Genomic DNA, 20,518 nt, shown 5'->3' with positions numbered 1-20,518 from the left:
CACAAATAGAATGCTGTTTATACATACGGAATAGACAAATAGAATACTTGTAACTCGCATTTGTATATTCCAACAGGAGTTTGTAGACTGCAATACACGATATAATTGAAGAACGAAATTGACAAACATCCCAAATCTAATATGTACAAATTCTATGGCTGATATCCAATACTCTAGCATTTATAAGTTTATTCAGATGTTAAGTATAAATTAGATTAATTAAAACAACTGCAAACATATCACAGATTTTATTTATAACAATTTAAACAATATATCTTTAACATCACATAACAATTTATTGATATTCATTTGTTCATGGTGTGACCGTTGCTTACGTATTCTTGAAAAGCTAGGAAACCCGAATGTACTACACGCGAAACTTTTCTTGATCATTCGGCTCCATAGTACTCAAACGGTAAGATTTGGTTATCTTCGTTGACAAGGAATGGCAGCCACTAAACACTGGAATTGAATCGTATAAGCTACGCATATGCCGTGACATCTGATGGTATAATTGTAAAGCATTGAATATTGTGGTTAGTGATTGTTGCTTAATAAACACAGTAAAGTAATACAATCTAGTATATACAGTCGTGAAGCTCAATATGTAGGGAATATGCATCCATAGATAGTTGCTAACCACTAGGATCGCTACAATCGCCTCATCACATACAATGTGAAACAGTACGGCACAGTCTATTGTTCCTAGTACCCTCATCAACTCAAGCTTCGTGACTGTATACACTAGACTGTGGTAATACGTTCAAAAATTGAATTAATCTTGATTTCTAACGTAAGCCTAATACTTTTTCTAACACAATGGCTGAAGAAATACCAGGCACATCACAGCAACACCTTTGAATTCCTTCTCGATAACGAACTGTTCACAGTGAGACAGAGAAGTAACTGTTCGAAACAGTTCACAATCTGTTTACTATAAGTTTAAGTTGAGTGTTGAGTTTCCTATGGTTGGCAGCACTGCTGTAAACAAGGCGGGAGTAGTTTCCTCCGGCACCCTCGTCCCATTAAAATAAGGATCAAGAAAAGTTTCGCGGATAGTAAACTCACCTCGAAATATAGTCGAATTTGTTGAAATTCTCTACCGCTAGGAGCGCAGATCAACGATACAGACAATACTACTAATTTCGACTATGTGCTTACTACATAATTAATTACATATTTTACACAATGTAATACTGAAGTTCTTCAAATATGGCATCATATTACTTTTCCCCAATATATAACTGAGATTTTAATGATGCGATGATGTTGCCTTCTTTCAGAACTTAATTTCAAATCCAAATTGTATGCTAATTCATATTTATAGATTTCTGGATCCGCCTGAAAAACACGTCTCTTCAACGGTATGATAGTTCACAGATTGAAAGTAGCTATGGCTAAAATTTGAGGAATGTGAATGGTAACAAATTATTAGTTTTTTACCAAAACGTTCAAAACACACACCCTTTTCAACACAATAATGAACACACCCCACCACAACAAGAAACGAGAAGATAGTGCTGGAATTCACTAGGCTTCGAAGAATGACGCAAACCACGTCGAACTAGCTAGCCTGGTAATTTACCACCAGAATTTACATAATATTAACACAATAAAGCAGTTATTACTTGTTCAGTAACGTTTGTCAGTGACTATACAAGTGTTAAAAGAGTGTATCCATGAATGACCAAAAAGTTTAATTCGTTCTCTATCAAAAAATTGTGATAATTTACCTGTTTTACCGTTTTAAGTACACAGCTGATGTCTTTTGTAAATTGTGTGCAATGTGCTTAATAATCCGGTACACAACTCCGTAGCTATTTTCTCAGTTCTTTACTTTTCAGCATTTTGTTGCGTATAATAATATAATTCCGCTTGCGACACAGTTCTGAACCCAAAGCAGCTGAGATATTGCAATAAGTACAAGGATTAAAATTGGCCCTGATTTTTATGTCAACAGAATTTTGGTAGGTTCAATTGCAATAATGATTCAATTTAAAATAAGTTATATAAACATGAAATTTTAAAAGTTTGTGTATAGTAAAATACACAATATGATATTAAAAACCACAGTAATTTTGTTTATACACTTGTGAAATATACCTCATTCACATTAAAACTGCATCTCAAGGACCTTTTTACATCGACCAGTAGTTAAAGAATAATAAATGCTAAAAACAATAGAACCAATAAACCCACATAGTCCACATTTCGTACATCTTGTCCTGATAAGTGCATAAATATGAGGTAGAATATTACAATTGAAGAGTTCAGAGCCACAGTGGGCCAAACGTCATTCATTAAAAACGGAGAAAGCAAGGATTAAAGTTAATGAATACCATAGTTTAATGAAGATTGACATATCATTTAGTTTTAATGTGCATATTTTATATTACTTGCTATATGTTTCCATTGAATTATGATAATAATTTAATTTTAACCCTTGTTTTCTACGCCTTTAATATATGGCGCTTGGCCAACTATGGTTCTGAACCCTTCAATTGTAACTTCAAAACTCTAGATGTTGAATAATTCAGTCATGACTAGCCTTGAACGGCACATATTTCGATGTCCAAGTCCTAATGAATGTCTTGTTCACAAATTCGGGGAATTTAAAAGTCATTAAATACTCGGATGGGCATTTTATGGAAAAAAAAGAATCACACTGTTATCACATATTCCATGAATATAAATATTTCTGTTTTCCTTTCCTGTTTTGTTTATGTGATGCGGAATAAATTCTTAGATCTTTCGAACATAAGGAAGTGAAAGTGAATTAAGAAATGTTAGAACTTTTGTGTCTAAGATATGCGCTCCTATCGGCGAAGATATCAACTATACACAACACTATCTAAATTATTTCCTCCATAATATGTTCTAGCTGTAATTTTAAAGTAAACAACGGACAACACACATTTCTTTTACTCAGTTATTGCTTCATTCATATCTCTGTTGCTATGCTCGATATAGCAATACATAACAGTTGACAGACGGAATTTTGGTTACAACTTCAATTTGTTACTCAAATTAATCTATGTATGTGGGTAGGAATTTATTCATTAATATAACAATAGTTTTGATTCAGGTTATTTTCACAGTATCAAAACACAGAACACCCATATAACAAACAATAAATAAATCAATGAGAGATCAACATTCACCGAGAAGTATAGGCAATTCGTTATCTAATGAAACCTACCTGCGCGTGAGAGGAAAAAGAAAGTGGACTGAGAAGCTTCCTTCCCTCGCTACGCTTCCACTTGTAGCTAGCAAATTCTAAGGTTGTTACTATAAACTACGGCGTACGCTTGCATTTGGTTTCATGAAATAACGAATGGTCTATAACTAAGTAAAGATCAACAAGACAGGAGAATGATACAGTATGGTTTAGGATTAGCACAACGTCAAGAAGGAAAAGAAAGAATAATTTTACAGAAAATTACTGTATATATTCAAGTGCGGTTCAAAATATAAGAGTAAATCGAGACTATTTTGTGTAAACATGGATCGAAGATTTAGAGAGAGAAAGAAGTTTTCAACTTCCTGACACCTATTTCCCCCCATGATTGGAAAGAATGGGAAGATTTCTTTCGGGTATCTCATTTCTACCTCCTCTATATCTTAGTAATTGGCACTATTATTTCAAATTGCAATAATTGGGATGTCCTGCAGTGGTTTTGTACTTTCGTCGATTATATATCGTGTATCGGAGTGACGAAGTCAACCACACCTTATAACAATCCTTCAGTAAATAATGTTGGAAGTACAGATTTAGCCAAAAAAGTAGGCAGTACGTTGATTAAGTCACTTCATCTCACTGCATTGCTGGTTACTTTAAGAGATAGAAGCTCTTCAACTTAAAAATAAATCAAATAGGATTATACTAGTTGTTCCCTGTAGAACATGTATTTACATGGCATATTTTATTTAACAAATTCGGTTCCGCCAAGATGTTACTTCCAGACACTTCAAGCATTAATATACAAAGTGATTCTGAAGTAATGCGACACACGTCTAAATATTGTACAGATATGGGGAAAGCTGCCTTATTTTGTGATCTCTCCTCCGCCCTTCCTTTACGTTTGCGTTAGTGGCGGCATCATGTCTCACAATAAGTCAGAGGAGTATCTGATCGAGAACGAATAGAAACCGGCACCACGGAGGGGAATGACATTTCCAAAATTTGCCTTCAAGTTGTAACCAAATCGACGGTACAATTAAAAAGGGAAACAACATAAAATTTAAAGTTTTGAGAAATCTGCATTTTGAAGCTTAATGTTCATATGACAAATCAAAGGATCGTTCAAATTATTCCAAATTCTGTTAATGATGTTTTAATATACACCGTGTACTTAAAAGAATATAGCAGTTTATGGTCGTTATATTATTACTCAGATGAGGCGTAGCAAGTTGTTTGTAGGCTTAAATGAAACCGGAAGGAAAACAGTTTTAGTTGTATGCATGCGCAGATAGCTTTCCTTTGTTTTGTTTCCTTTGCAGCGATAATAACAAAGATGGCGACTCCCCAACAGAAAGCATTTTGTGTTTTGAAGTCTAAGAGTTATAAATCGGTTATAACAGTTCAACGTGCGTTTCGTAGGCAGTTTAATCGTGATCCCCAAATGCCAAAAACATCCGTCGATAGCATAATCAGTTGACAACGACCAGTTGTCTGTGTAAAGGTATTCCCATGCACTTGAAGAAACAAGGCATCAGCACCGATTCTCATTCAACGTATGGGCAGGCGTTCTTGGCGATATATTAAAGGCCATACATGCTACCACAGAGATAACTGGGGCTCGTTATCAGGATTTTTTAATTAATGTATTGCCTACCTTGTTGGAGCACGTGCCAAGTCAGCAAAGACTACAGATGTGGTTCATGCACGATGGCACACCAGCATATTTTTTCCGCAATGAGCGTGTACATCTGACGCTGATATTTTAGGACCGCTGTATTAACTGGGGAGGCCCCACACTTTGGCCTGCTCATTCCTCAAATCTAAATCCCCTAGACTTTTGGTTATTAGGAACAACCAGGTCAATTTCAAAGAGTGCGTGATTTCTTACGCCGAAGGGCAGAGAAATGCAGTGCCATGAATGGACGTCACATTGAGCACCTGCTATGAACAAGTGTTCAGATCTCAGAAAGTATGTGTTGTAGGACCAATGTTTATTAGACATTTTTTTCTCCTAAAATATTGCATACTTTTTTTACACCCTGTATTTAAAATTCCTTAATCGTTTAGCCAACTTATTTTTAGTTTCTAAATTTCCTTCTTCCTTTAAGTCTTACTAAGTTAAAATAATTTTAGTGACTTAACAGTTATTCTCTTTCCTCACTCCTACTAAACCCATTCTCAGATTGACATACAAGAAGCTCACAACTAATTGTTATGTAATTACTCTTGCCTGAAAGTCTATTCCTTTTGCAAATAGATCTTAAAAAATTTCAACGTTACCGACTTTATCTTTCTTGTGTCACATGTGTAAAGTACTGAAATGCTCTCACTTAAGTATCAGAACGAGTTTCCTTATGTTTATATAAATTTATTCGCACCTATCTTGGTGCTGTTTTAAGTTTATACATACGCTACTGGTTGAATCACACATCATTTGGAATATAATATATTTTTACAATATTTTAACGAACATCATGTCCTTCATTCTTAAAACCCGGATGTGCACTTACATTTAAACACGTAGGACTTCACTTCCGAGAAAATACTCAACATCGCTTTCATCAACTAAGTAACTATATACAACCGCCTATTACATCTAGGAAGATCTAAATACACTAACGGACTTCTTTTATAAAGCGTAATAACTTATGTCTGAGGCAACCACAGTAACCATCTATGTATAGTCTCCATACATACTATCCATCATCTACTGTATCTTTTTACATTTTATACATAGTTACTTTCTGTCTTTAAAATTGGAAAATAAACTTCTTACATATTTTGATCAATATGTTTCTGTATGTTGTCTATCTGTACAGTGTGTAGCAATATCATAAAATATAAACCCCAATTACATTGTAACTGAAATTTTGTGCTTTGGGACTCATATTTCTTAGTTCAGTTAACCCAAAAACACTGTTATAATCATCAATATTTTGTCTCTGAAGAATGCTACGTCCCTCTACTGATAGCTGTGTATTTCTGCTATTCAAGTGATTCGACGTTAGAGACGAAAAGATGTTAGAAATATTATTAGCATCGTAACTGCAGGAGTAAAGATTAAAATTATGAACGAATTCGTCACTGAACATCATGTCCTTCACTTGTAACAGCTTTTTTCGTCACCGTTAGGCTGTATGTGAACACATCATCAATCACCAAAATATTTTGTCACAAATAGTATAATCCATACAGAATCTTTTATCATAACGTGGGCTTTAAATCGTAATGGTGTGCAAGATAGTGAGTTTGAATATATTTTTTGAAAGAAAATGTTAAATAATTATGTAACATTGTGAAAAGTTGTGGTTGTAAAATATTCGTTATTATAACGTAAATTCACAATATACGTAGAAACTGAAGTCGGTGGGTGGAATTCGGAAGATTTCTTGAAAAATGACAGATTTGAGTTCCATGGAAAGAGACAGAAGTGGAAACATAAAATTATTTAATAATGATATCCCTTGTTTGAGCATGTAAAACTATATAATTTTATGGCTGGTTTAACCAACCATGATAAAGACAAGTTACCAAATGTCATAATGTTTAGCGATTGTCAAAGAGTTTCTTTTCAAACCACAAACGTTCGGAATCTCTGATAGTTCTTAAACTGATAGTAACGATTGTAGGTGGAGTTTCGGTCCGTTAAGGTATTATGCTCTCGAAGAACTTGAATATTCTGAATGGATTTATATTGCTCAAACTCACTGATCGGCATTTCTTGACTCGCTACTCAATCCCTTAATACATATGCAGGGCATGGTCTCCCTTCCCTTAGTCATCATTTGTTCATTCTGCGTTAAGGAGTTTGGGTATCTTCCCCTCCTACCTTCTCTGCTATGTATTACGGGCCGTATTTTATATGACGTAATCTTTGCCGACTACGTCTATAACATATTGCACAAATTCCAACAGTTTATAGCAAAATAGCAGACAATTTTCATACAAGGCAGTGAGTGCACAAGGAGTGTCTACGGTCAGAATAGGCCAGCCTTTACCAGAAAGAAACGGTGGATGTTACTTTCCAAATAAGGCCAAGAAGTAACATGTTTTCTTCAGTCCGTTTACAAACGTATGTATCAGTTACTCTTCAATTAAAGCTATTAATATCTACTCATAAGGCTTCGTATATTGTTTCAGTATTTTCTGCCTACTTAATTTTCACAGCTGTATTCCTAACACTCAAGCATTTACAAAAAAAAAAATAGAATGAGTGGTCAACAGAGTGTTTCTACCATTGCTTTTATAAAAGATGCGTGGCTCTCTTAAATACTCAATAGCGTAATTGATCGAGAAACTGAGGGTGGTCAATTACTTTGGGTCGATGTTAACGAAAATATTATCTTAATTGATAGTTGTTGGGATGATGTTCGTAAGCAAAATTTGATGACCGTTGATGAAACCTGATGTTAGTAAAAAATTTTGAGCGTGCTGTATGTGTAGCGAACTATAATACCCAAATAGATAATGCTTTGACATTTTCAAATGAACTAACAACAGAATTTAGTACGAATCTTCATGGCGTGTCGATCATGAGAGGCAATGTTCCTTAAGGAGACCATAACATCATTACTTTCTGGATATCCTTGCAAACATCACTTGCTTTCGTATGTGAATTTTTAGTGAACCTGAACTACTGAACTCTGATTTGTAAAATGTATTAAAAAGATTGTAATACAATGAAAACAAAACCTCATTTTGCAAAAGTTGGAAGGTGTAATTGTGCGGTTGAATGTCATTTTAATATGGATGCGCAGTAGCAAAGATTTTTAGCGTAGACTGATGACCAATAAGCATCAGTCTCCTGTTCTATGACTGAAAACCTATTTTGCGTTTTCTTTTAGTGTTTTCTGTTTTTTATTCTGAAGTTAATGTTCACGTGCCCATTAAATATTGCAATGGAATATCATAAAAACGATAAATGATGAATTCAATATAGTAATGCGTACTATATGTGCTCTACTAATACCGAAGTTGCACGACGTCAAGAACTTACAAATTCTTCTTGTAGAACAGGGTTTCGCATGGTACAGAAGATTCCAAGACTTGCTAGAACGTTTCTTATTGAACATGAATCTTGTTTTCGATAACATGAGAAATACAGTGATCAGTGACCAGAAAGAAGAGACAGTGACAACTTTGCAACTTTGAGGTCTGTTCAATTTCTGGAAGATTGCAAAGCTCGCTTCATTACTACAGCGACAGCAACGGTCTTTTCAATTTTCTGCAACTGCACTGAATTGTTTCTTGCAGCGTTATCTAAACAATGTCCCATTTCCGCTGCAGAAATTTAGCATATACGAGTACTATTCAGTATTTCAGATATTGGGAGGCCGAACACCCCACAAAGTGCAGGACGTACGATGATAAAGACACGCCATGAAAACAACAGAAAATAATAATGACGGCAATTGAAATTAAAGAGACAAATGGAAGAAACTACAGTAGAGATGAATACAGTTCAGAGGTAGAAATTATATGATGGCGAATGAGTGACTAGTTCATCATCTGAATTATCAACATCCGTTCTTTACCCTATGTTCCATTTCACCGCCTGTGAAACATAAAGGCCCATTCACAATGAAAATTAAACATAACCGTAACATAAACACAGAAGTTTGCGGCCAGGCTACCAAATGTGATCATTCATAATGGTTCACATAAACACTGACATTAACATTACCGTAAGACGTTAACATGAAAGTTTGCAAGCTCCAAACTTTCATGCTTATGCTTACGTGATTTGCAAACAGAACACAATCGTGGAGCGCTGAAGTATACGACAGAATATGAGGAAATGGCGTCGTTGTTATGTTTCCATGGTTACCAAGTAGGTTTGCTGTTATGTTTATGTCCCTATCGTGAATTATGTTATGATTTCTTGATTTTACCGTAACGTTTACATTTTCAAGTTAACGCTTACGTTAAGTTTAATTTTCATTGTGAATGAGCCTTTATTCTCCACACTTCTTTGACCAGAAGGTCATAATCATCTCTAACACAAGTTAAACTAATATTCATTGTTTATCCGACCCACTCCAGATATCACGGTGGTCGACAGATAAGATTGTAACTTATGTACTGCTGGCGAAGCTAAGGTATAAATACTGGGTAGGCTGAAAAAATCTGCTTACCTTGTATGTTTTAAAGAGCAGATGTTTATCGGCTTTCTATCAATTTTTTTATACAAACCCCACAAGAAGATGATGACCACTCATTTTCACCCCTAGCATAATCGAGGTAAAACAAAAAAAAATAGATTATGGTTTATTTAACGACGCTCGCAACTGCAGAGGTTAAATCAGCGTCGCCGGTGTGCCGGAATTTTGTCCCGCAGGAGTTCTTTTACATGTCAGTAAATCTACTGACATAAGCCTGTCGCATTTAAACACACTTAAATGCATCGACCTCAGCCGGGATCGAACCAGCAACCTCCAGCCTAGAAGACCAGCGCTGTACCAACTACGCTACCGAAGGCAACAAAGGTAAAACAATGTAACTTATTTGTCTCAGAACACCCTGTTAGCCAAGGATATTTCTGATACCATGAAAATTGACTATTTCTATTTTGTCTTCCACCATCCGCTATTTTAATATTTAAATGTAGTGTCGATCTCATATCTTTGTAAGCACATTTTGTTTTATACGTCCAACTTGAAAAAAGGTTTCTCTTTTAATTCTACAGATAATGACCTCAATGTTCTCTCAGTATTAGCCATTTCACGCAAAAATAATATGCAACGTACTTTTGATTTAACTAACGCTCAACAACGGAGCGCTTTCAGAAAACACCAATATAGCGCTACATAATATTGTGACAGAAGGCTAGCCTCGTTTCGTACGGAGATGTAGCGAATCGATACCCTCTCTCCGGTCCTCCCTCAAGCTTGCGAGTCAAGGTCGTAGCCATGCCTGTAGAGACTTTACCAAAACCTCGCGGTTCATACTGCTCTCTCCATACTGGAATGACTGCCAACAGTGAAATTAATATATGGAAGGATCAAAGTACAACCAAGTGTTACGATACATCGTTATTACGAACTTATAGGCCTACTGTTACTAGGAATAATAATTTAGATTTTTGGGGTAGGCTAAGCCTCAAAAGACTCTTAAGAGCTTGGCCGCTGATTGCTAGCACTGAACTCTCTAACTCCGGGATATGTATTCGTACCTCCTTGGGGACGATTCATGAAAGAAGGTTTTTATTTTTTTAATTCGGTTATTTTACGACGCTATATCAACATCTAGGTTATTTAACGTCTGAATGAAATGAAGGTGATAATGCCGGTGAAATGAGTCCGGGGTCCAGCACCGTAAGTTACCCAGCATTTGCTCGTATTGGGTTGAGGGAAAACCCCGGAAAAAACCTCAACCAGGTAACTTGCCCCGACCGGGATTCGAACCCGGGCTACCTGGTTTCGCAGCCAGACGCGCTGACCGTTACTCCACAGGTGTGGACTGAAAGAAGGTTGTCCCTGAATGAGGCAAAATTTACCGACCATTTTTCACCGCTCATTTCGTCCACTTTAAAATTAAATTTTGAAAATGTATGACTGCATGTGGGTCAATCCCAGCTTCCATCCACACATCTATGGAATCAACCATCGAAACACCCTGCACATCGTAGAGATAACAGTGATAGAAACAGGGCATACATGCTGTAGTAAATAATAATATAGCCAATGACCAGATAATGAGACAAATGGCACGGACAACGATCGTGAAGTGATCACAATTGTGTGGTGACGAAAGAGTGACGAATTTATCGTCCGACTTGTACGAGTAACTTAGGTACAATTTCTCATTTCCTCTTCGAATGTAAAATGTGTTTCTCCACTAACAGACTCTGTAAGGCCATAACCAATCATAACCGGATGTGTCAACAAACAAACAATTTTCAACTTTTCTCTGTCTAATCCAGAGAGCTCGGCAGTTGCTGGAATAGCCTGCACTTATGAATCACTGCTATAGACATCCAACAAGGAAAACTCGGTGCGCAGAAACCAGCGGGCGTGACTGTCTCGCGCAAGTGACGCATGCTCCCGTTTCCAGCACGCTCTCAAGCCTATTGCAGGGGAATAAGAGGGATGTAGCATGCGCGCCGCTAGGAGTCCGAGCTGAGTTTTGCTTGTAGGAAACCTATAACAAGAGAAACTACTAGTTATCCGTGAACTGTGTTCCCAGCTTCCTAAAGACGGCAGTAAAATAACCCTGTTCTTAAGTGATTGGGCCACAAGTAAAATTTACCGCTGTCGCAAAATCTCCCTCTAAGCAATGCACTCAGCCACCGCTCACAGTGTAGAGTGAACATTTGTAGATATGCGACATGAACATTATTTTATGCTCGACCATGCCGAAATGTAGTAATTATACACCTGGTATCAGTCCTTTAATGCATGTCATTAAAGTACACCTATTCATTAAAGTTCAGGTTTTCGATTATTCTCGGATATGCAATCGAAAGACAACTAGGGAAAGGCTGGAAATCCAATACTGTCGCACAAGGTTATGTTCTGTTACTATAATAATTAGCATTAATTGTAAATAATATTCAAATAAATTCAATCTGTCATCTCGTTTTTCAATGTCGAATTCAATTTCAAGGTTATATCAAGATTAATTTTTATCTTACTCTCTAGATTATATAAGGTCGTCGACATTCGTTTCCCGGAGAAAATCAATACTTTCGCGTCTGCGCACATCTCACAATTTATGAGGTAGGCTATTGCACCACATAACAAAAACATGAATACTTATGAATAATTTCAAGTTAGAAATATGGTCGAGCATAAAAAGTCGTATGAAACTTGCCTATAATTGTAATTAAGACGCTCGTATGAAAATTATGAAACTCGCTTGCGCTCGTTTCATAAACATCCTCGCGTCTTAATTACTACCATTATAGGCTCGTTGCATAATGTACCAAAAAGCTAATGTTGCAGCCGCGGCCAGCAAATAAATTAAATAGGAAAAAGAATAGTTGTGAAGAATACGTGAGGTGGTCGGAATTGTGTGGTGACGAATGAATGACAAGTTCACCACTTGAATTGTAAACGTCGGTCCAATATTTCATTTTCCTCTTCGGGGAAAAATGCAGTTCTTCACACTGCCAAAATATCTTAGTCAGAAATATCATACCAACCATAACCCTAGATCATATATGTAACAGATAAGTCATCGCTATGTTAAAATCGTTTGCACTTTGAAGAGAACAACCGCCAGGGTCGCCACTCGTCCGCCGTAAACGAACACGAGATGGCACTACAGTCGCTAATGCAATTCAAATGGGAATTATGACGTGACTCCTTATGTAACAACTAGATGGCAGCGTAGTAAACCTGACAAAAGTTGTTAACGTCAAAGCCTATAAGGCCGACCTATCTGGGGTATATATGATCTAGGCCATAACCGGAGGTATTAGGACTTAATGAACCAACTCTGAACGTCCCTCCGCCCTAGTCCAGAGTGCGCGGCAGTCGGTAGGTGAGGTTGTACTTCTGGTGCACTGCCAGCACGAGACACTCGACCTCCGGGAACTGTGCTCGCAGCTTCTTGAGGATGGCGGTGGCCAGCTTCTGGCTGGATGAGAACTGCAGCTTCTGGAGGTCCTGGCAGCCGCGGCAGAGCGCGTCCACGAGCAGCGGCGCGTCGACCTCGTGGCTCAGCACCACGCGGCGCAGCAGGGGCGCCTGCTCCACCACGCTGCGGATGTGCTCGTCGTCGGTGCCCCGCTCCGGCTTGAACACCAGGTCCTTCCAGAGGCGCGGGTCCTGCGCCACCTCGCGCCAGCGCTTGTTCACGTGCTGGATCGACAGCGCCAGGTCCTCCACGCTGCAGAACGAGAAGATCTCCAGCAGGATCTCGTCGGGGAAGCTCTCGATCGCGCTCGTCGACACCATCGGGCCGGCTTCGATTCTGCAACAAACTGTGTTATTGTTATTAGGTTTCACGAAACAATAAAAACGCTACAGCTAATGTAGTAATCATTGTCCTGAACAGCGGCGGCCTTTATTAAGGGGCACATGGGCACGTGCCCTCCCAGTGTTTTTATTATCGTATTATGACTATATTATAATACAATTTAATTGCATTATGAAATAATAACTTAAAAAGTTTCACATTTTCATTGCTACTAATGTTTTCAGAATCTGTAGTAGTCTCGAAACCCAAGTTTTCCGAACAGTTAATAAAATGGGCTCTCTCTTCTCGTGCCCAGCGATGGACGAGGAAGGGATTGGGGTTGTGAATTGTAGGAAAGCGGAGCTCTTTGCCTCAGACCGTGTGCTTTGGGCACTGTATTTGCCGTGCCCACCAACTCTCTTTAGTTTAGGAACAGTCCAATTAGCTGGGTGCCATTTTTAGGGGTGTTGATGCTTGCTGTATAGCAGACGACATTTTACCGCTAAACTTGACATGAAAAACGTTAAATGTAAGTTTACTAATTTAGAAGCTCGACTCATTGTATAAGTCACGTGTGTATGTATATATATTCATTTGTCACAGTTATGTTGTTAATGCTCCCTGTAAACTTTTATGCTTCCATCGTATCCAAAAAAAAAAAAAGAAAGTTTACATTACAATACATGAAGTTGGCAGTTCTCAAAAAGCTTTGTCACTGACGATAGAGAATCTTGGCGGGCGTTTTGCCGCCTTCAGTGCACACTACAGTTTTCAACCGAGTTTCCCCAAGTCTAGTGCTGCGGTAGTAAGAAGGCAGGCAGTTGCGTGATCTGTGAGTACGAACGAGTTGAGAATCAGCACATTTCTGTGGATTACACTTAGAATTCCATTTAACTTTCCTCTGGGCGTAGCAGTGCTCTCAATTGAGAGAAAGATGGTACATTTTATACCGAACTTCAACAATAGAGTTATAGAGGTTTTTACTCGCAGAAAGAACCGAAAAATGAAGCTCATCTACAAAACTTAGAAAGGTTAGTGCACATAAATTGGTTTTATATGGTTTTAATTTCCAGGGTTCATCGTTAAGGTTGTGCCCCACTTGACAGAATGGCCTTCGGCCGCCACTGGTCCTGAAGATAACATCTTCTCATTGTACATTAATAATAATAATAATAATAATAATAATAATAATAATAATAATAATAATAATAATAATAATAATGGTTACCAGACATAAAGTCCAGGATTATAATGTCCATACATCAAAATATCCATGGAATAATGTCCACGTTGAAAATGTCCATGTTAAATCGTCCAGAGTCAAAATGTCTATAGTTCTATAATGTCCACTTCACTCTGATGTCCAGAGTCATAATGTCTATAGCTCTATAATGTACACTATATTCATTGGTCAAGGTAGTTATAGTAATCTATGTAAAAATTTTCAAGTACAGTACTAACCAGAACTGAAATTTTTTAAGATGGAACGAAATCCTCAGATAGTGCCATAAAAGAAGGGTAAGCCACTTCTTTCTTTTCGTGGGTAACTGTACCAACATCATGACTTTAATAGAGATAGGACAAAAAATATATTGGCGATGCAGGGAAAGGAAATTTGTAATGCTGCAATGGTAACTAACAGCAACCTGAATAACATTCGGGTTTTGCGGGATGGAACAGATAAGCATTTACATAGTACCGATGAAGCAGGTATAGAAGTAAAGTCCGTCTTGAACCGTTTTAAGGCAAGAGGAAGAGCGTTGGCTGTACATCATCTATCCATTTGGCGATTTATACAGTGTATATAGCGCGAAGGAAATGAAATTTGGAGACAAATACTGCAAGAAAGAAGGGGGCATACTCAAATTAAAGAGCCGGTGAATAAAGCATATTTGACGAATTAAAGACAAATTCTTCAGATTGTGAGAAACTACAACAGGTACAAAGAAAATGGAGAAATTCTCATATAGCTACTTTAAAAGTATTGGTTACCATATTAAAAGTGGGGCTCCGGTCCCCGATGATTAATACAGTAATACTTATTTGTACGAGTTATGGAATAAAATTTATTGTGTTCTATTCAAGCAGAATTTTCCTTTGCACTTGGACAATATGGACGTTTGACACTATGGACATTTTCACCTTACGAACGTTTTATCATATGGGCTTTCTGTCGTATGGACATTTTCACCGCAAAGACATTTTGACAATATGGACATTTTGACCTTATGGAGGTTTTATCATATGGACGTTCTCTAGTATGGACTATATACGGTGGAATAATAATAATAATAATAATAATAATAATAATAATAATAATAATAATAATAATAATATATGTAGATGAAATTATTGGGGATCATCAGTGTTGTTTTAGGCGCAATAGATCAACTATTCATCAGATATTTTGTATTTGACAGATAATGGAGAAAAAATGGGAGTATAAAGGTACAGTGCATCAGTTATTCATAGATTTCAAGTAGCATATGACTCGGTTAAGAGAGAAATTTTATATGAAATTCTTATTGAATTTGGTACTCCCAAGAAACAAGTTCGACTAATTAAAATGTGTCTCAGCGAAACCTACAGCAGAGTCCGTATAGGTCAGTTTCTGTCAGATGCGTTTCCAATTCATTGTGGGCTAAAGCAAGGAGATGTACTATCACCTTTACTTTTTAACTTTGCTCTAGAGTATGCCATTAGGAAAGTCCAGGATAACACAGAGGGTTTGGAATTGAACGGGTTACATCGGCTGCTTGTCTATGCGGATGACGTGAATATGTTAGGAGAATATCCACAAACGATTAGGGAAAATACGGGAATTTTACTTGAAGCAAGTAAAGTGATAGGATTGGAAGTAAATTCCGAAAAGACAAAGTATATGTTTATGTCTCGTGACGAGAATATTGTACGAAATGGAAATATAAAAATTGGAAATTTATCCTTTGAAGAGGTGGAAAAATTCAAATACCTGGGAGCAACAGTAACAAATATAAATGATACTCGGGAGGAAATTAAACACAGAATAAATATGGGAAATGCGTGTTATTATTCTGTTGAAAAGCTTTTATCATCCAGTCTGCTGTCAAAAAATCTGAAAGTTAGAATTTATAAAACAGTTATATTACCGGTTGTTCTGTATGGTTGTGAAACTTGGACTCTCATTTTGAGAGAGGAACATAGGTTAAGGGTGTTTCAGAATAAGGTGCTTAGGAAAGTATTTGGGACTAAGAGGGATGAAGTTACAGGAGAAAGGAGAAAGTTATACAACACAGAACTGCACGCATTGTATTCTTCACCTGACATAATTAGGAACATTAAATCTAGTCGTTTGAGATGGGCAGGGCAAGTAGCACGTATGGGCGAATCCAGAAATGCATGTAGAGTGTTAGTTGGGAGGCCGTAGGGAAAAAGACAAAGATGTAGATGGGAAGATAATATTAAATTGGATTTGAGGGAGGAGGGATATGATGGTAGAGAATGGAGTAATCTTGCTCAGGATAGGGACCAATGGCGGGCTTATGTGAGGGCGGCAATGAACCTATGGGTTCCTTAAAAGCCAGTAAGTAAATAATAATAATAATAATAATAATAATAGTTTTATTTAACCTGGTAGAGTTAAGGCAAAATAGCTGTATGGAGAGTAAGGGATTGATAAAATTTTTGTTCTATCCTGAAAACGTTTTTTTTCTGCAAATCTAGATTGTTTTACAGCAACGCAACGCTTCCCTTTATGCTTGATATAAGACAGGGACCGTCAAGTGACTACACTCTCGTGCGTACGTACAAACCCTCAAGCCCTGACGTACGGCTGCGGGCAAGGGTAGCTGCTTCTACAGTGGCGGAGCTAAGAACTTGTATGTGAACCAAATTTGTGATAAGAATGTAAATTAATTTCAGCTTTTAATTGAAGCACGCTTTCACTGTTAATTGCACTATACTGAAAAACAGTACTCTATACAATTTTGTACAGTTAACTATATACGAAACAAATTTTTGCATGTTTGCACAACAATGAAACAAAACAAAATATACACTTTTATACAGATTAATATACTGTTTGTCTTCTTCTCATTGCTATACAATTCAATTAACAAAATAAAACAACAGTACAAACGTTGTCATTCAAATACAATTCTCTAATAATAGTACTTTTTCTTAAACATCAGAGATCCGCTGCGATTTTTGCAGTTTTCTGTTAGTAAGCAGCTATTTAATTCTCGGAGCTATTGTTTTAGTACCAGCCAATCGCAAACATGCTTTCAATGGTTCATCACTTAGTTGTTTCTGTGACGTGACTTTGTAAACTTCATTAAACAAAATAATGTTTCGCATGCGTAGGTTGTCCCGAACATTTACAACGTTCTTGCAGCAAGATTGTACTGTTTAGGAAACCTTTCTCGTGGAAAACAAGTATAGAAATGGTTAATACTTTTTGTTTTGATACTTATCCTTTAGCTCAATATCGCTTTGTAAATCAAGTATTTCTAATTGTAGTTCAGCAGGAATATCCAGGACACTCACTGAAAAAGATATTGCAAATATCTTAAATTGTTGTTCAAGATCTCTAATATCCTCAAATCTACGTTCGAAACTTCGCACAATTGTTGCATTATTCTTATCTGTATATTCTTTCATGTCCAAGGCTTCTAACAGGTTTCCCATGTACATCCATAAATAAGGCAGTTTCATTTCTAAGTGCGAGAAAACGTTCCAGAATTTTTCGACTTCACCACCTTACCTCGGTATGGTAGAGTAAATCCCCATACTGTTAATACCGTCAAGCAGTGCCCTGAAGTCCCTGTTGAAGCTGTAGTCGGGTGGTCCGGCGATAGTAAGATATTTTTTCTCCTATATAAGTTACAGTATAGTTTCATTTTAGATATTTCTATATTTCTTTGAGATGTTTGTTTAACTTACGCGAGGCGGATCAGCGAAGTGCGTTATAGGCTCTTTATTCACTCAGTCTGACAGGCGCCTAACGCATTTAAGACCAGTAGACGCGAGGTAGGTTACTGAACTTTAGTATAGCATAAAGGGGTTTTTCCTGTCTAGGAACGCGCTCGTAGCGTTGTTTGAATTTTGCAAACAATAGTAGCGTCTGGTGAGCGCGTCACCTTAGTGAGTATTTAAAAGGACGTGAGCCAAGCGTGTGCCCCCCCAGACGATTACCGGCCTGTGAGCCGAGCGTGTATTTTCTCAGAATATTTCCGGCCAGTGAGCCGATCGTGTGTTGGTCAGAAGACTGCCGGCCAGAGGCGTGTTTACTCACTTATATAGTCTACGGCCTGTGAGCCGATCGCGAGAGTATTAATAATATTTCCGGCACTTGTTCCGATCGTGTATATCTTATCATTCTCCGTTTTCCAGCCGATCGAAGTGATAAAGTGTAGATTTCGCACTTTTTAGCCTTGTGTTTTACTCAAAAAGTGACAGCAGCGATTTTAAACTGGCGTTAGACGAGAAGCCGAAATCACACGGAAGACAACAGCCAGTATTCCGTCGCTTGGACTCAAGCAAGGGAAGTGAGCCGAATAAATACACTTAGTGGAACTCTACTCCTTGGTTTATTTTCGCGAGAACGACGAACATCACATTATATCCTACGCCCACAAAACCACAAGGTCCCTGAGAAGAGATCTCCTCTACCGGGGGACAAGATCTTCCAGCATCCGTCCATCGACTTCTCCTCTGCCGGCGACGCGACAGAGAGGAAGATAAACAACAACAACGTGTGCCACCAGGTAAAACCCGTCGCAAATGGCGCCCAACGTGGGGCTCGAGAGTAAACAATACTAGCGCGTGGCTACGAGAATCAACAATACCACCGAGGCGGAGGGACGAGAACAACAGTAGCAGCAGCAACGTGATCATCGTCAGTACGAGACGACAGCAGAGAGGCTGACGCAGCATCCCCGCCGAGACAACGGGACGAGAGCGGCAACACCGAGAGTGGCGAAATCATCACGGCCACGCGGGACGAGCAGGGTCGACGCTACGTCGAGGAGGAAGACAACGTGGATGGTAATATTTTGGAGGGTTATACATGTATGAACTTTCTTTGTGTGTAGGGAGTATAACATTTATTAACGCATAATTCTGTGTAGGGTTATATGTGTATATATATATATATATATATATATATATATATATATATATATATATGTGTGTGTGTGTGTGTGTGTGTGTGTATAATATTTTGGAGGGGATTGTTATTGTGTGATCTGTATATAGGTTATGACATATCCAGATGTTATTAAGGAATAGGAGAATTGAGACCGAAGGGACGGAGAGTGAGAGGAAAATAATAAGTAGAGAGAATAGAGGGATGGAGAACGTAGGAGACAGCGAAATGGAGGGAAGATTAGAATTGGAGAGCACTATGGGGGACGACGAGATCATAGGAAATAGCGAAGAAACCCAGCAATGTAGCGAGAAGGAAAAGGGAGAAGAGGGGATGATGCTAGGACCGCTAGGAATTTTAATGAAACATATTACGGAACAAATGAAGAAAATGGATGAAAGATTAGGTGAAAGTACTGAGCAAGCGAAGCAAATGTCAGAACAAATTAAGCAAAATTTTGAACAAATGAAACAGGATAATTCAGAGCAATTGAAACAGAGTTTGAGACAAATGGATGAAAGATTAGGTCAGAGTACAGAACAAATGAAAAAAATGGATGAAAGATTAGGTCAGGGTACCGAGCAGGCAAGGCAAATCTCCGAACAAATAAAGCAAATAGATGAGAGGCTAGGCCAAAAGACCGAACAGCTGATGAGGCAGATGGACAGCAAACTATCAGAAATGGAGAGTAGGATGGGAGAAAATTCCAGAGAGATTAGGGAACAGGTGAACCAGCTGATAGAGAGTCGAATAGAAAACTTGGAGGGGAAGATAGCAGACAATAATACTGAAATAGAAAGTCAAATAGGCATCGTAGTAGATAAGATGGCAGAGAACATGAGAGAACTAGAGGAGAAGGTGAGGAACAGCACAATTGCTGAGGACGAAAAGACGAGATCGGCCATAGAAGGAACGGTAGATGAGAGGTTACAAGGGGTGGATCGAGAGATGGAGGCGATTAGGCGAGTAGTGAGAGACCAGGGAAAGGAAGAGAGAGAACGCCTAGAGAGTCTAGAATCAAGATGGAATTCGATGCAAGATAGGATCCATGGAGCCACTGTCGATAATTCAATTAGCGAACCGAGCGTGAGCGGAACGCCTAGCGGGAGCAGTAGTATGGGATTAGGAAATATAGGAGGAGGTGGTAACATAAGTAATCATGTGGTCGGAGAGAACCAAGACCCCCGAAATCAGGAACAATGTAATTTAAATATTGTAAACGAGAGGTCATCTTTAGGTCGCCCACAGTATCCCACGCATATCATTAATGAAATTGGTTATCCCGTATTTGATGAGGTGGAATTCTCAAACCC

The 20,518-nt window shown here is 38.1% G+C and overlaps 1 protein-coding gene across 2 annotated transcripts in view; it reads right to left on the bottom strand.

The window, feature by feature from the left end:
• Positions 1 to 233: 233 nt before the first annotated feature.
• The window catches only part of LOC138696020 (uncharacterized), a 39,306-nt gene continuing 19,021 nt past the window's right edge, over positions 234 to 20,518 (bottom strand). The window contains exon 2 of one of the 2 annotated variants that reach the window (XM_069820495.1): positions 234 to 13,106. In XM_069820495.1, coding sequence (XP_069676596.1) covers positions 12,637 to 13,080 — 444 coding nt within the window. In that variant the 5' untranslated portion in view covers positions 13,081 to 13,106 and the 3' untranslated portion in view covers positions 234 to 12,636. The remainder of the gene's footprint in view (positions 13,107 to 20,518) is intronic. The other variant, XM_069820496.1, reaches the window with a different exon arrangement.

The sequence above is a fragment of the Periplaneta americana genome, chromosome 3 (genome assembly GCF_040183065.1).
Source record: "Periplaneta americana isolate PAMFEO1 chromosome 3, P.americana_PAMFEO1_priV1, whole genome shotgun sequence".
Lineage (NCBI taxonomy): Eukaryota > Metazoa > Arthropoda > Insecta > Blattodea > Blattidae > Periplaneta > Periplaneta americana.
Note: the sequence above shows the minus strand (reverse complement) of the source record. Positions and strands in the feature narration are given on the sequence as shown.